We start from the raw sequence: 12,819 nt of genomic DNA on the forward strand, positions 1-12,819 counted from the left end.
CGGTTGAGGCTACAGTGAGCCATGATTTTGACACTGCTCTCCAGCCTGGGCGACAGCGAGACCCCATCTCAAGAAAATAAAGGGAAACTATCCATACCCAAAAAAAAAAAAAAAAAAAAGATGAATGTGAGAAACAGAAAGCATGGTTATAGGGGATGCTGCAGGCAGACTGCCAAGTCCCATTTCTGGCAAGGCCCTTGCTGCCTTCATGAAAGGAAAGCGCCTTGCCCCCATCACACTCACCCTGAGCTCCGGTTCCCTCCACCAAAACCAACCCCTTGAAGAGGGAGGGAATGGCAGCCCACATGCAATGGATGGCCTAGGCTTGTGTATGAAGGCTTGGCCATCTTGCCTGAATTTGGGGCAATTCTGAAGGGCAATGTTAGTTTCCCCACTGCCCTTAGGATCTTCCCAGTACCCTGCTGGAGTATAACTTCCCCTTCTGCCCAGTCCTCCCTTCCTCACTGCTCACAGTGTTATTCCTGGAGCACTGTACAAGAAAGCCCTGACACACATATCTCAGAGTGAACTCTCCAAGTAATCTAAGCTAAAACAGTAACAATAAACATGTATGTAAAGAGGTGTCACTTAAATACCAGTCCTCTTGCCTTATAAGCTAGGCATCTAAGAGTACGTATGGCCTAGAGAATGAGGTGCCTGAAATGAGGCCTGCAGAACACGAGATTAAAAGCCCCGAGAAAAGGAACTCAGCTAGAGCTTAGTCACGCCCTTATGCCATTTGTGGCCCATTTCCTGACATAACATTTAGATGAAAACCAGAAACCCTAACAACCATATGTGTAGGCTGAGGAAGCTACAGTGAGAAAAAATCCTTAGAAGAAGTGAATAACTAAGCTTTATAAAGCTGGGCAGTTCTTTTTAATCTGGGATTTCAAATACAATTTGACATCCATATACATGTAGATTAATTCCCTGAGCAATCAGAAGAATTAGTAAGTTACCATTACCTAACATCATTATTATAAAATCTGGTAAGACAATAACTGCACAAAACTTGACTTTCAAGAAATAACATCTTTTATATTACCTAGTCTAGTGAATATTTTCTAAGTAGAAAATAATTTCATGTCCTACACGCTATTTTTCATGAGAAAAAAGGTATTCTAAATTAGTTGATATCAACTCTGGACAACCCTTTAAAAACCTTCCCTGAGCTCTCCAAAATACTCCACAGAGAATACATGCAGCAGTAAAGTGACCTTTCTAGTACTGTCAGCCCTCCATACCGAGGGTCCCACATCCATGGGGTCGACCAATCACAGATGAAAAACATGTTGCAGGGGAAACTGTTGTGTCTATAAGGCCGGTGCCTCCTTGGGAGCCGAGTGGACACCTCCCCCCCTCCCCATGCCTAAAAACTACGTCATCATTCTGAGCGCATTGCTCAGCATTTGCCCTCTCCACGCGGACCCCCCCTTTCCCATTTCCGCATTCCAATCTCAGCCCTGCACCTGCCATAAATTTTGAAAAGGCCTGCCAAGAGCCTGCCCTATGGTAGCTCCCCCGTACATCCTCGGCCAGCCCCTCGTCCGTGCTCACTCCCTTCATACCCAATGGAAATGCCCCCGCTTTGTTCACCTAGCCCGTCTCCAGTTTTTAATAACCAATAGAACTACCTCGTCTTTGTTTCCCCCGTAGTCAATCAGCTACCTCTATTCCCTATAAAACCCCATGCCGCAAGAAGAGAAGCGCGACTTCTCTGGCCCCTTCCCGGACCATAGAACCTCGCCCGGGAGCCGAATAAATTGGCTTTTAATTTCCTCACTCCGGTCTCTGTTTCCTCATTGAACTCGGCGAGAAGTCTAACATTTGGTGCCGAAACCCTCTGCGAGACCAGGAGCCTTCCGCCCCGAGGTAAGGCTTCTATTACCCACAACTTTTCCCGCTGGCTGCTCCTCGGACTCCCTGCTCAAAAACGCGGCTGCGTCAGGGACTCCCCCTCCCCTCGTTTACCGCGGGCCCCCGTAGCCCCGGTCTCGTTTCGAAGACTTAAGTGTGGCGGAGACGTCTGTACACTTTTGTCTTTCTCCCCGTAAGGGGTCACCCAGGGTCAGGGTTCTTCGGGAGACGTCTCGTTGATCCTGCATCCTCTCGTGCTCGTAGGTGTTCGGTGGGACGGCTCGGGACGCTGATCCGCCCTACCGATCATCTCCGCAGCGGCGGCGGTTTGGGTAATTAGGAGCTCTTTAAACCTCTGGGTCTCAAACTTCAACTCGCTCTTTCGCGAGCCGGCTCCCGCTTGGGTACTTTTCCTTTCTCCTGCTCTTGAGTGAGTGTCTGTGTGACTGAGTTTATGTGTAGTCCCACAGCCTAACAGCTATGGGGCTTGTGTGGGCCTCCTCTTTCAAACTGCCCCCAACCCCCCTCCCCCTCCTCCTCTTTCAAGCTGCTCCTAACCCCCTCCTCCTCCTCCTCTTTCAACCTGCTCCCAACCCTCCCCCTCCTCCTCTTTCAAGCTGCTCCCAACCCCCTCACCTCCTCCTCCTCTGAGTCCTAACATAGCCTCTCCTGCTAGTGCTCACACTCACCTACACAGCGCTCCCACCAATGAGAACTCCCTCCTTTGTCCCCTCTGCAAACTGGCTACAACGAAAGGTGTCATCCAAGTACACGTTCCCTTCTCTCTCTCTAATTTAGCCACCATTAAAAACGCCTGGGGTCATTCTCCACCAATCCTACTGTTTACACTAAAAATTCCCCTATCTCACTCAGGCCTATAACTTAACCCAGCTACCTTCCTTAACCAATTAACCAACGCTATAGTCCTACATACCCAAGTAAACCCAAACTCCCATAGGAGACCTGGTAAACATGGCATTTAAAGTTTTAATAGCCGAGAGGAAAAGGCTGAGGCCATCCGCCAGGCCCATTTACAGCAACAGGTAAGCCTCCAAACCCAAGCCATTGTAGCACCCATAAGGCCAGCAGCTCACCCAGCGTCTAGTTTAAGGAACTCCTCCAAGTTCCTCCAAAAAGGTCCCCCAAGACCTGTCCAAACTGCTTCAAAAGTCACACCCGGGCCCTGCTTCAAATGCAGCCAGGAGGGGCACTAGGCCTAACTGTGCCCCCGTCCAGGTCCAGCCCCTAGACCCTGTCCTATCTGCAAACAGACTAAACACTAGAAAGTAAACTGCCCGTTCCGGACTACAGGCTCACTCCCTGCATCTCCATGTGAGGGGCAGGCCGGTCCAAAGAATGCAGTCCCTTCATTTAAACTCCTCGGCCTCATGGACAATTGATGCAGCCCAGACTCGAGGACCTCCATCACCCTTGCCAAGCCTAGGAAAATACTGCAAGTAGCGGGTAAGTCCATTTTCTTCTTAATGGACATGGGGGTTGCCTGTTCTGTATTGCCTTCCTACTCAGGGCCTAGTATACCTTCCCAGGTTTCAGTTATGGGAATTAACGGAGAGCCTTCCTACCCTAATCAAACTCATCCTTTAGCCTGTGTCCTCCAAAAACACCCCTTTTCTCAGTCTTTTCTAATCATACCCTCATGCTCAGTTCCCCTATTAGGATGAGATATTTTCCAAACTGTGGGGGCCACTCTCCAACTTACTGGCCCCCATACTCAAACCTATCAACCACTCGCCTCCTACTGCCCCTCCTAACCAACCCTATGCCTGGGCTCAACCCCTTGTCTCAACCCCCTATCCCTCCTAATGTGGTTAATCCCTTAATATGGAATACCTCTAAGCCTGTAATGGCCAGACATCACATGCCAGTTAAAATACTTCTTAAAAATCCTACCCACTTTCCCTCACATCCTCAGTTTCCCATCTCAAAAACCCACCACCAGGGCCTAAAGCCTATTATCACCTAACTCCTAGCACAGAGACTCTTTATTCCTACCAGTTCCCCCTTGCAACACTCCTATCTTGCCAGTCCAAAAGCCGTGCGGCTATCACCTAGTTCAGGACCTACGCCTTATCAATAAGGCAGTAATTCCCCTCCACCCAGTGGTTCCCAACCCTTACACCCTCTTATCCCATGTTCCCTCTAATACCTCTCATTTTACAGTCCTTGACCTCAAGGATGCCTTTTTTACCATCCCCCTACACCCGGATTCATATTTCCTCTTTGCCTTTACTTGGACTGATCCGGACACTAACCTCTCACAGCAGTTGACCTGGACAGTCCTGCCCCAGGGCTTTAGAGACAGCCCTCATATATTTGGACAAGCATTAGCGGCTGATCTAACCTCTTGCCCCCTGCAGCCTAGTCTCCTCTTGCAGTACGTGGATGACCTGCTGCTTTGCAGCTCTTCCCTCTCCATGTCACAGCAGCATACTGCCACTCTCCTTAATTTCCTTGGGTCTAGGGGATACCGGGTTTCCCCCTCCAAAGCACAGCTGTCGGTCACCTCGGTAATCTATTTAGGTATTCATCTAACTCCCCAAACTAAAGGCTTAACAACCGACCGTCGGAAGGCACTACTTGCACTGCAGCCCCCGGAAACGGCTGACGAAATCCTCTCCTTTCTAGGATTTGTGGGTTTTTTCCGTAGGCTGCCCTGTCCACGGCACCTCCTCTTCAATTGCCAGATCTTACACGTCCTTTCCACTTCTTCACTGATGAAAAACAGGGAACAGCAGTGGGGGTCTTAACCCAACCTCTAGGTCCCATCTATCGTCCTGTAGCCTATTTGTCTAAACAGCTCGATCCCACTGTCAGAGGATGGCAGCCATGCCTGCGAGCCCTAGGAGCGGCAACAGAGCTGACCAAAGAATCCCTAAAGCTTACTTTAGGCCAGCCCATCTCAGTGTTCTCTCCTCATCAACTTACTGACCTTCTCTCTCATAAATCCCTCATGCATCTAGGACCCTCCCGTTTACAGGAGTTTCATCTACTCTTCATTGAAAATCCTTCAGTAAGCCTCCATCACACCTTCCCCCTTAATCCGGCTACTTTGCTTCCTCTCCCATCTCACTCTCCCTCCCCAGCCCACTCCTGTCCTGAACTCATAAACACATTTGCCAAACCCAGAGAAGACCTAACCGACCTTCCTCTACCTAACCCAGACCTCACTCTATATGTAGATGGGAGTTCCATAACAACAGCTGAGGGACAGCGAAGAGCAGCTTACACAGTAGTTACAGATTCAGCTACTCTCGAGGCTGGCCGACTTCCTGATGGAACCACCTCGCAGAAAGCAGAACTCATTGCCTTAACCCGAGCTCTCACGCTTGCACAGGGAAAGCGAGTGAATATTTATACTGATTCAAAGTATGCTTTCCTTATTACCCATTGCCATTCTGCCCTCTGGAAAGAACGGGGATTCCTCACTACAAAGGGATCTCCCATAGTCAATGCTACACAAATCTCTAATCTCCTGAAGGCCCTACTGCTGCCCAAGGATGTTGCTGTCATTCATTGTCGAGGGCACCAGACCCAGCAAGATGCTGTTTCCCGGGGCAATGCAAGGGCAGATGCAGCAGCTAAATCCTTAACTAATATCAAACCAGCCCCAACTCCGGTTCTTTTCCTTGCCACAGCTACACCACCAGTTTACTCACCCTCAGAAAAACAGGCCCTCATATTAAAAGGGGGAAATGAGTCAGACCAGGGCTGGATTTTCCTGGATAACAAAATCGCCCTTCCCTGGGCACAGGCCTCAAAGATAATTGCTGAAATACATCAATCCTTGCATATAGGACCCAAGGCGTTATATCGCTTTGTACAGCCCCTTTTTTCCCTACTGGGCTTGCAACAGACAATAGAGCAAGTACACAAAGCATGTGCCACTTGCTCTAAAGTCTCCTCTCAAGGTGGCTTAAAGCCACAGTTCCCTACTCACCAGATGCGGGGCAAATTACCAGCCCAAGACTAGCAAATTAATTTTACCCATATGCCCTCTCATGGCAAGCCTTTTTTGGTTTCTCACAATCTCCCAGTACAACCACCTCCTCTGGCTTCCTACCTCCCCTACCTCTCTCTCCTCCGCCACTTAGGGAACACGCGGACCGCACTCTCCCCGTAGTTCCAGGACTGGAGGACTCCCATCTGGCAATACCTCTCCAGCCAGGTGACAGCATTCTCCTCCAGGAACTCAAACCAGGGTCTCTGCAGCCCAGGTGGTTGGGACCCCACATCGTTGTCCTGACCACCCCAACTGCCACCAAACTTTTAGGCCACACCCCTTGGTATCATGTGTCCTGCCTCAAATTGACCCCCAAAAATCACCAGTGGAGATCTAAACCCTTAGGCCCCACTCGCCTACGCCTCACACGGGGCCCTTGCTCGTTATCCTCTGACCCTCCAAACCTTTCTCATCACAGTCATTCTAGTCCTTCCCCTTAACACCAGTCCTTACTATGTCTGGTGGTTCTACCTTCAAGAGTCCTGGGCAGATGGCCCCACCACTAAAACTCATTACCTCGCCCAAGCAGACTGCCAACCCGCGGGGTGCCAGTCAGCTATAAAGTTCGAATTCCCGCAATCCAAGTCCAACACTATTAGGAGTTCTAAAGATGCCTTTGCCCTCTGTTTCCTATATCAGCAAACCCAGGACCACTGTCGTTTATGGAATCAAACCTATGGTGAGTGCCCGTACGCTAACTGTGTCATACACAAGCCCTTTCATACTGAAGGTGCCCCACCAAGTGATATGCTCCTTTTAGACAACCAAGGTAAAGTGTCTCTTATTATCCGTGACCCCTGGAACATCCGCTGGGAAAAGGGCACTACAGGCAAAATATACTCCTGGTTTCAAAATAGCCACCCCAGTGGTACGTGGCTAATATATCGAGTCTATACCCACACTCTGCCCATAGAAATAGACCGACTTAACTCATTGAGCAACACCATCCGACAAAATGAAGCCACCTTAACTGACCAAATCAAGCCCTCGAGTAACACTCCCCAGCCTTTCTCATGGATAACACTAGTACGGCAAGGTGCTAACATGTTAAGCTTAACTAAAGCCAAAAACTTCACAGATTGTTTTCTATCTGCATCCCTTAACCAACCCCCACTTAGCCGCAGTTCCCCTCTAAACCAAATTCAACCTGTCACAAAGGCCCACAGGACCTAACACCACCTTAACAGAAATCCCATTATTCAAAATACACTCCCCCCATCTATGTTATGGAACAGCTAACAACCCCAGCCTCAAGTGCAACACCACAGTGAATGTAAAATCTTCCCTTTATGTGCCCCCAGGAGAATACTTTTGGCATAATGAAACCCTAACCAAAGTTATCAAAACATCCTTCACGTTCCCCTGTGTGCCCGCCACCCTAGTCCCACAGTTAAAAGTGTATGGGCAAGCTGAGTTCCTATCCCTCATCGTACCCTCCCCTAATCACCAGAACAAACGAGCAGTCTTCCTCCCAATAGTAATAGGCCTCTCTTTAGCAACCTCTCTGGCAGCAGCTGGGATAGGAAGTGGAGCTATGGGTTACAGTGTCACTTCGGCCGCTCAGCTGGAGGACAAGCTCCGGGTGGCCATTGAAGAATCGGCCGCCTCTCTGGCATCTCTCCAGCGACAGATAACGTCACTGGCTCAGGTAACTCTCCAAAACCGGCGGGCCCTAGACCTGTTAACGGCAGAAAAAGGGGGTACCTGTCTGTTTCTCCAGGAACAGTGTTGCTATTACATCAACGAAACAGGCCTAGTAGAAGAAAATGTCAATACTCTCCACCGCCTCCAGGAAGACCTCCGAAGGAAACAGAATGTACAAGTCTCTTTCTTTAACTGGTGGCAATCTCCCATATTTACCTGGCTGGCTCCTGTTGTAATTCCCTTAATCATAGTTTGTCTTTTACTAATGTTAGCCCCGTTCTTTCTCAGGTTTCTACAAGCACTCATAAGGGAAATTTCTAGGGTAGCCGTAAACCAGATGTTACTTCACCCCTATGTCCGAATCCCGACTGAGGCACCAGCCAACTGACCCCCCCACATCGCCCCTGTTCAGCAGGAAGTAGCCAGAAAAGAAGCGACATCCTGTATCATCAAAAAGGTCGGAATGTAAGGCCGGTGCCTCCTTGGGAGCCGAATGGACATGCCCTTCTCTCTCCGTGCCTAAAAACTACATCATCATACTGAGCACATTGCTCAGCATTTGCCCTCTCCACGCAGGCTCCCCTTGCCCATGTCCGCATTCCAATCTCAGCCCTGCACCTGCCATAAATTTTGAAAAGGCCTGCCAAGAGCCTGCCCTATGGTAGCTCCCCCGTACATCCTCGGCCAGCCCCTCATCCGTGCTCACTCCCTTCATACCCAATGGAAATGCCCCCGCTTTGTTCACCTCGCCCGTCCCCAGTCTTTTAACACCCAATAGAACTACCTTGTCTTTGTTTCCCCCGTAGTCAATCAGCCACTTCTACTCCCTATAAAACCCCACGCCCCAAGAAGAGAAGCGCGACTTCTCTGGCCCCTCCTGGACCATAGAACCTCGCCCGGGAGCCGAATAAATTGGCTTTTAATTTCTTCACTCCGGTCTCTGTTTCCTCATTGAACTCGGAGAGAAGTCTAACAAGCCCCCGCACCCGGAAGATGTTTTTTTTCTTTTTTTGAGAAGGAGTTTCTCTTTTGTTACCCAGGCTACAGTGCAGTTGCGCGATCTCGGCTCACCGCAACCTCCGCCTCCTCGGTTCAGGCAATTTTTCTGCCTCAGTCTCCCTAATAGATGGGATTACAGGCACGCGCCACCATGCCCAGCTAATTTTTTGTATTCTTAGTGAAGACGGTGTTTCACCATGTTGACCAGGATGTTCTCGATCTCTTGAAGTCGTGATCCACCCGCCTTAGCCTAAAAAAGTGGTGAGATTACAGGCGTCAGCCACCGCGCCCGGAAGATTTTTTTTTTTTTTGAGACGCAGTTTCACTCTTGTTACCCAGACTGGAGTGCAATGGCGCGATCTCGGCTAACCGCAACATTCGCCTCCTGGGTTCAAGCAATTCTCCTGCCTAAACCTCCTGAGTAGCTGGAATTACAGGCGTGAGCCACCGCGCCCGGAAGATTATTTTTTTTCTTTTTTTGAGAAGGAGTTTCGCTCTTGTTACCCAGGCTGGAGTGCAATGGCACGATCTTGGCTCACCGCAACCTCCGCCTCCTGGGTTCAGGCAATTCTCCTGCCTCAGACTCTTGAGTAGTTGGGATTATAAGCACGCGCCACCATGCCCAGCTAATTTTTTGTGTTTTTAGTAGAGACGGGCTTTCACCACGTTGACCAGGATGGTCTCGATCTCTTCACCTCGTGATCCACCCGCCTCAGCCTCCCAAAGTGCTGGGATTACAGGCGTGAGCCGCCGCACCCGGCAGATTTTCTATTTTTTAAAAAGATGGGGTTTCACCATGACGGCCAGGCTGATCTTTAACTATTGACCTCAGGTGATCCACCCACTTCGGCCTCCCAAAGTGTTAGGATTACTGGCGTGAGCCACAGCGCCCAGCCCAATCTCTCTGATTTTTAAAAATAAAGTTGGCTGGGCATGGTGACTCATGCTTGTAATCCAAGCACTTTGGAGACCAAGGTGGGCGGATCACCTGAGGTTGTAGGTTCAAGACCAGCCTGACCAACACGATGAAACCTCGTCTTTTAAAAAAAATAATAAATTAATTAAAAAATAAATAAAGTTTAGGCTGGGTGTGAGGGCTCACTCCCATTATACATGCAGTTTGGGAGACTGAGGTGAGTGGAACACCTGAGGTCAGCAGTTCGAAAGCAGCCTGGCCAACATGATGAAATCCGGTCTCTTCTAAAAATACAAAAAATTAGCTGGGCATGGTGGCACGTGCCTGTAATCCCAGCTACTCAGGAGGCTGAGGCAGGAGAATTGCCTGAACCCAGGAGGCGGAGGTTGCGGTGAGCTGAGATCGTGCCATTGCACTCCAGCCTGGGTAACAAGAGCGAAACTCCGTCTCAAAAAAATAAATAAATAAATAAATAAAGTTAAGGCTGTGTGTGTATAATACAAGCACTTTGGGAGACTGAGGTTAGTGGAACACCTGAGGTCAGCAGTTTGAAAGCAGCCTGGCCAACATGATGAAATCCGGTCTCTTCTAAAAATAAAAAAATTAGTTGAGCGTGGTGGTGAGTACCTGTAATCTCAGCTACTCAGGAGGCTGAGGGAAGAGAATCACTTGAACCTGGGAGGCAGAGTTTGCAGTGAACCAAGATCCTGAAACCGTACTTCAGCCTAGGCAACAAGAACAAAACTCTGTCTCAAAAATCAATAAATAAGTGATAATTAAATAATAAAGTTTAGAGTGGTCACAGTGGCTCACCCCTGTAATCCCAGCATTTTGGGAGACTGAGAAAGGAAGATCGTTTGAGGCTAGGAGTTTGAAACCAGCCAGGGTGACAGAACAAGATCTTGTCCCTACAAAAATTTAGCTGGGCGTGGTGCTGTGCACCTGTAGTCCTAGCTACTCAGGAAGCTGAGGTGGGAGGATTTCTTAAGACCTAGAAGTGGGAGGCTGCAGTAAGCTACGATTGCACCACTGCACTCCAGCCTGAGGGACAGAGCAAGACCATTTCTGTAAAAAAAAAATATAAACAAATAGAAGCTTTTTTTTGAGACAGACTCTTGCTCTGTCACCCAGGCTGGAGTGCAGTGGTGCGATCTTGGCTCACTGCAACCTCCGCCATCTGGGTTCAAGTGATCCTCCTGCCTCACCCTCCTGAGTAGCTGGGATTACAGACGCACACCACCATATCTGGCTAATTTTTGTATTTTAGTAGAGACAGGCTTTCACCATGTTGGTCAGGCTGTCCTTGAACTGCTGACCTCGTGATCCACCCGTATCTGCCTCCCAAAGTGTTGGGATTACAGGCATGACCCACTGCGCCGGGCCATAATCTGAATTTTTCAAAAGGTTTTTAGATTAAAAGATTTACAGGGCTGGGCATGGAGGCTCTTGCCTATAATCCCAGCACTTTGTGAGGCACAGGTGGGTGGATCAGCTGGTTCAAGACCAGCTGGCCAATGTGGTGAAACCTGGTCTCTAATAAAAATACAAAATTCGCCAGGCTTAGTGACTCATGCCTGTAATCGAAGCCCTTTAAGGCCAAGGCAGGCGGATCACCTGAGGTCAGGAGTTCAAGACCAGCCTGACCAACATGGTGAAACCACGTCTTTAAAAAAAAAACAAAAAACACAAAAATTAAGTTGGACACAGTGGCCCATACCTGTAATCCTGGCACTTTGTAAGGCTGAGGTGGGCGGATCATGAGGCCAGAGGTTTGAAACTAGTCTGACCAACATAGTGAAACCCATTTTCTGTACAAAAAATAAAATAAAATAAATAAAAAATTACCTGGGCATGTGCTCGCTTTGGTAGCACATACACTAAGATTCGAATGATACAGAGAAGATTAGCATGGCCCCTGCACAAGGATGATGTGCAAATTCATGAAACGTTCCATATTTTTTTTGTTTTTACAAATCAATTAAAAATAAATTTAAATTTAAAGTTGAAAAAAAAGAAAATTAGCTGGGCACAGTGGTGGACACCTGTAAACCCAGCTACTTGGGAGCCTGAGGCAGGAGAATCACTTGAACCAAAGAGGCAGATGTTGCAATGAGCCAAGATCGCACCATTGCACTCTTTCTCTCTCACTTTCTTCTTTCATCTTTCTTTCTCTTTTTTTCTCCTTCCTTCCTCTTTCTTTCCTTCTTTCTCTCTCCTTCCTTCCTTCCTTCTTCCTCCCTTACCTCTCTCTCTCTTTCTTTATTTCCAGACAGAGTCTTGCTCTGTTGCCCAGGCTGGAGTGCAGTGGCATGATCTTGGCCCTCTGCAACCTCTGCCTCCTGGGTTCAAGCGATTCTCCTGCTTCAGCCTCCCAAGTAACTAGGATTCCAGGCTTGCACCACCATGCCCAGGTAATTTTTGTATTTTTAGTAGAGACGAGGTTTCACCATGGTAGCCAGGCTGGTCTTGAACTCTTGACCTCAACTTATCCACCTGCCTCGGGCTCTCAAACTGCTGGGAATACAGGTGTGAGCCACCACACCCAGCCTCTTCTTTATTTTTAAGATGCATTAGTGCTGATGTTGTCACTGCTCTTGATGTTCGCCTGTTCCCACCAGTGTGTTTAAAATCATGCTTCGATGGAGGACGGCACACAGAAAGCTCTGATAAATGGGACACTTTCTTCCAATAGCCCTCTCTTGATGGTTGATTCAATTTTAAGTAGATTGTGGAAGAGAAATACTGGCTGGAAAAAATTCTTTAACATATCTGCCACTTCCCAACAAAAGAGAAAGGAACTGTTTCTTTGCTTTAAACTAGATCACATTTTCTTTATCCAGTCCACTGCTGAGGAGCACCTTGGTTGATTCCATGTCTTTGCTATTGTGAACAGTGTTGCACTGAACATCTGAGTGCATGTGTCTTTTTGGCAGGACAATTTATTTTTCTCTGGGTGTATACGCAGCAATGGGATTGCTAGGTTGAATGGTAGTAGGACATAGGAATCTTTTGATTTCTATTTGGAAATGTGTTTCCTGATATAAAGAAACAAATTGAAGATAATGTAATTGGAATGGATAGGCCAGCCCTTTGATATCACTTGGGCTGCAGTCCAATTCTTTGGGGGATTACAAACAACTGCCCTTGTCTTAAAATTGAGACTTTACAAAAACAAAAATGTGACTCTGGAAGCAATTCAAAACTGATCCATCTTACTTACCAACACCCAAACCTCCTCTATTCACCTGGAGATGCATCAGGTACTATAAAGTCAGGACACTGGAAATGTAGCCATCCTGCATTTTTTTTTTTTTTTTTTTTTAAGACAGAGTGTCTCTCTGTTGCTCAGGCTGGAGTGCAGTGGTGCAAACTCAGCTCA

At 48.2% G+C, this 12,819-nt stretch overlaps 1 protein-coding gene and 1 non-coding gene across 3 annotated transcripts; both read left to right on the plus strand.

Annotated features, from left to right (window-relative positions):
- The first annotated feature begins 1,441 nt into the window (after positions 1-1,441).
- LOC135273850 (uncharacterized) lies at positions 1,442-8,450 on the plus strand. 2 transcript variants are annotated; one of them, XM_064373543.1, is made up of 2 exons: positions 1,442-1,875; positions 3,172-8,450. In XM_064373543.1, exon 2 carries the CDS (start codon positions 4,832-4,834, stop codon positions 5,849-5,851), a length of 1,020 nt encoding a protein of 339 aa, XP_064229613.1. In that variant the 5' UTR covers positions 1,442-1,875; positions 3,172-4,831; the 3' UTR covers positions 5,852-8,450. The 2 variants fall into 2 exon arrangements, with proteins under 2 accessions (XP_064229613.1, XP_064229614.1); XM_064373544.1 differs by lacking the exon at positions 1,442-1,875 and adding an exon at positions 2,026-2,264.
- A 2,843-nt stretch (positions 8,451-11,293) lies between these two features.
- LOC135273877 (U6 spliceosomal RNA) lies at positions 11,294-11,400 on the plus strand. The gene has a single exon (XR_010341666.1). It is a non-coding gene; the product is annotated as a U6 spliceosomal RNA (small nuclear RNA).
- Positions 11,401-12,819: the final 1,419 nt, after the last annotated feature.

The sequence above is a fragment of the Aotus nancymaae genome, unplaced genomic scaffold (assembly GCF_030222135.1).
Source record: "Aotus nancymaae isolate 86718 unplaced genomic scaffold, 86718_ANA_hifiasm-v0.15.2.pri h1tg000009l, whole genome shotgun sequence".
NCBI classification, from domain to species: Eukaryota; Metazoa; Chordata; class Mammalia; order Primates; family Aotidae; genus Aotus; species Aotus nancymaae.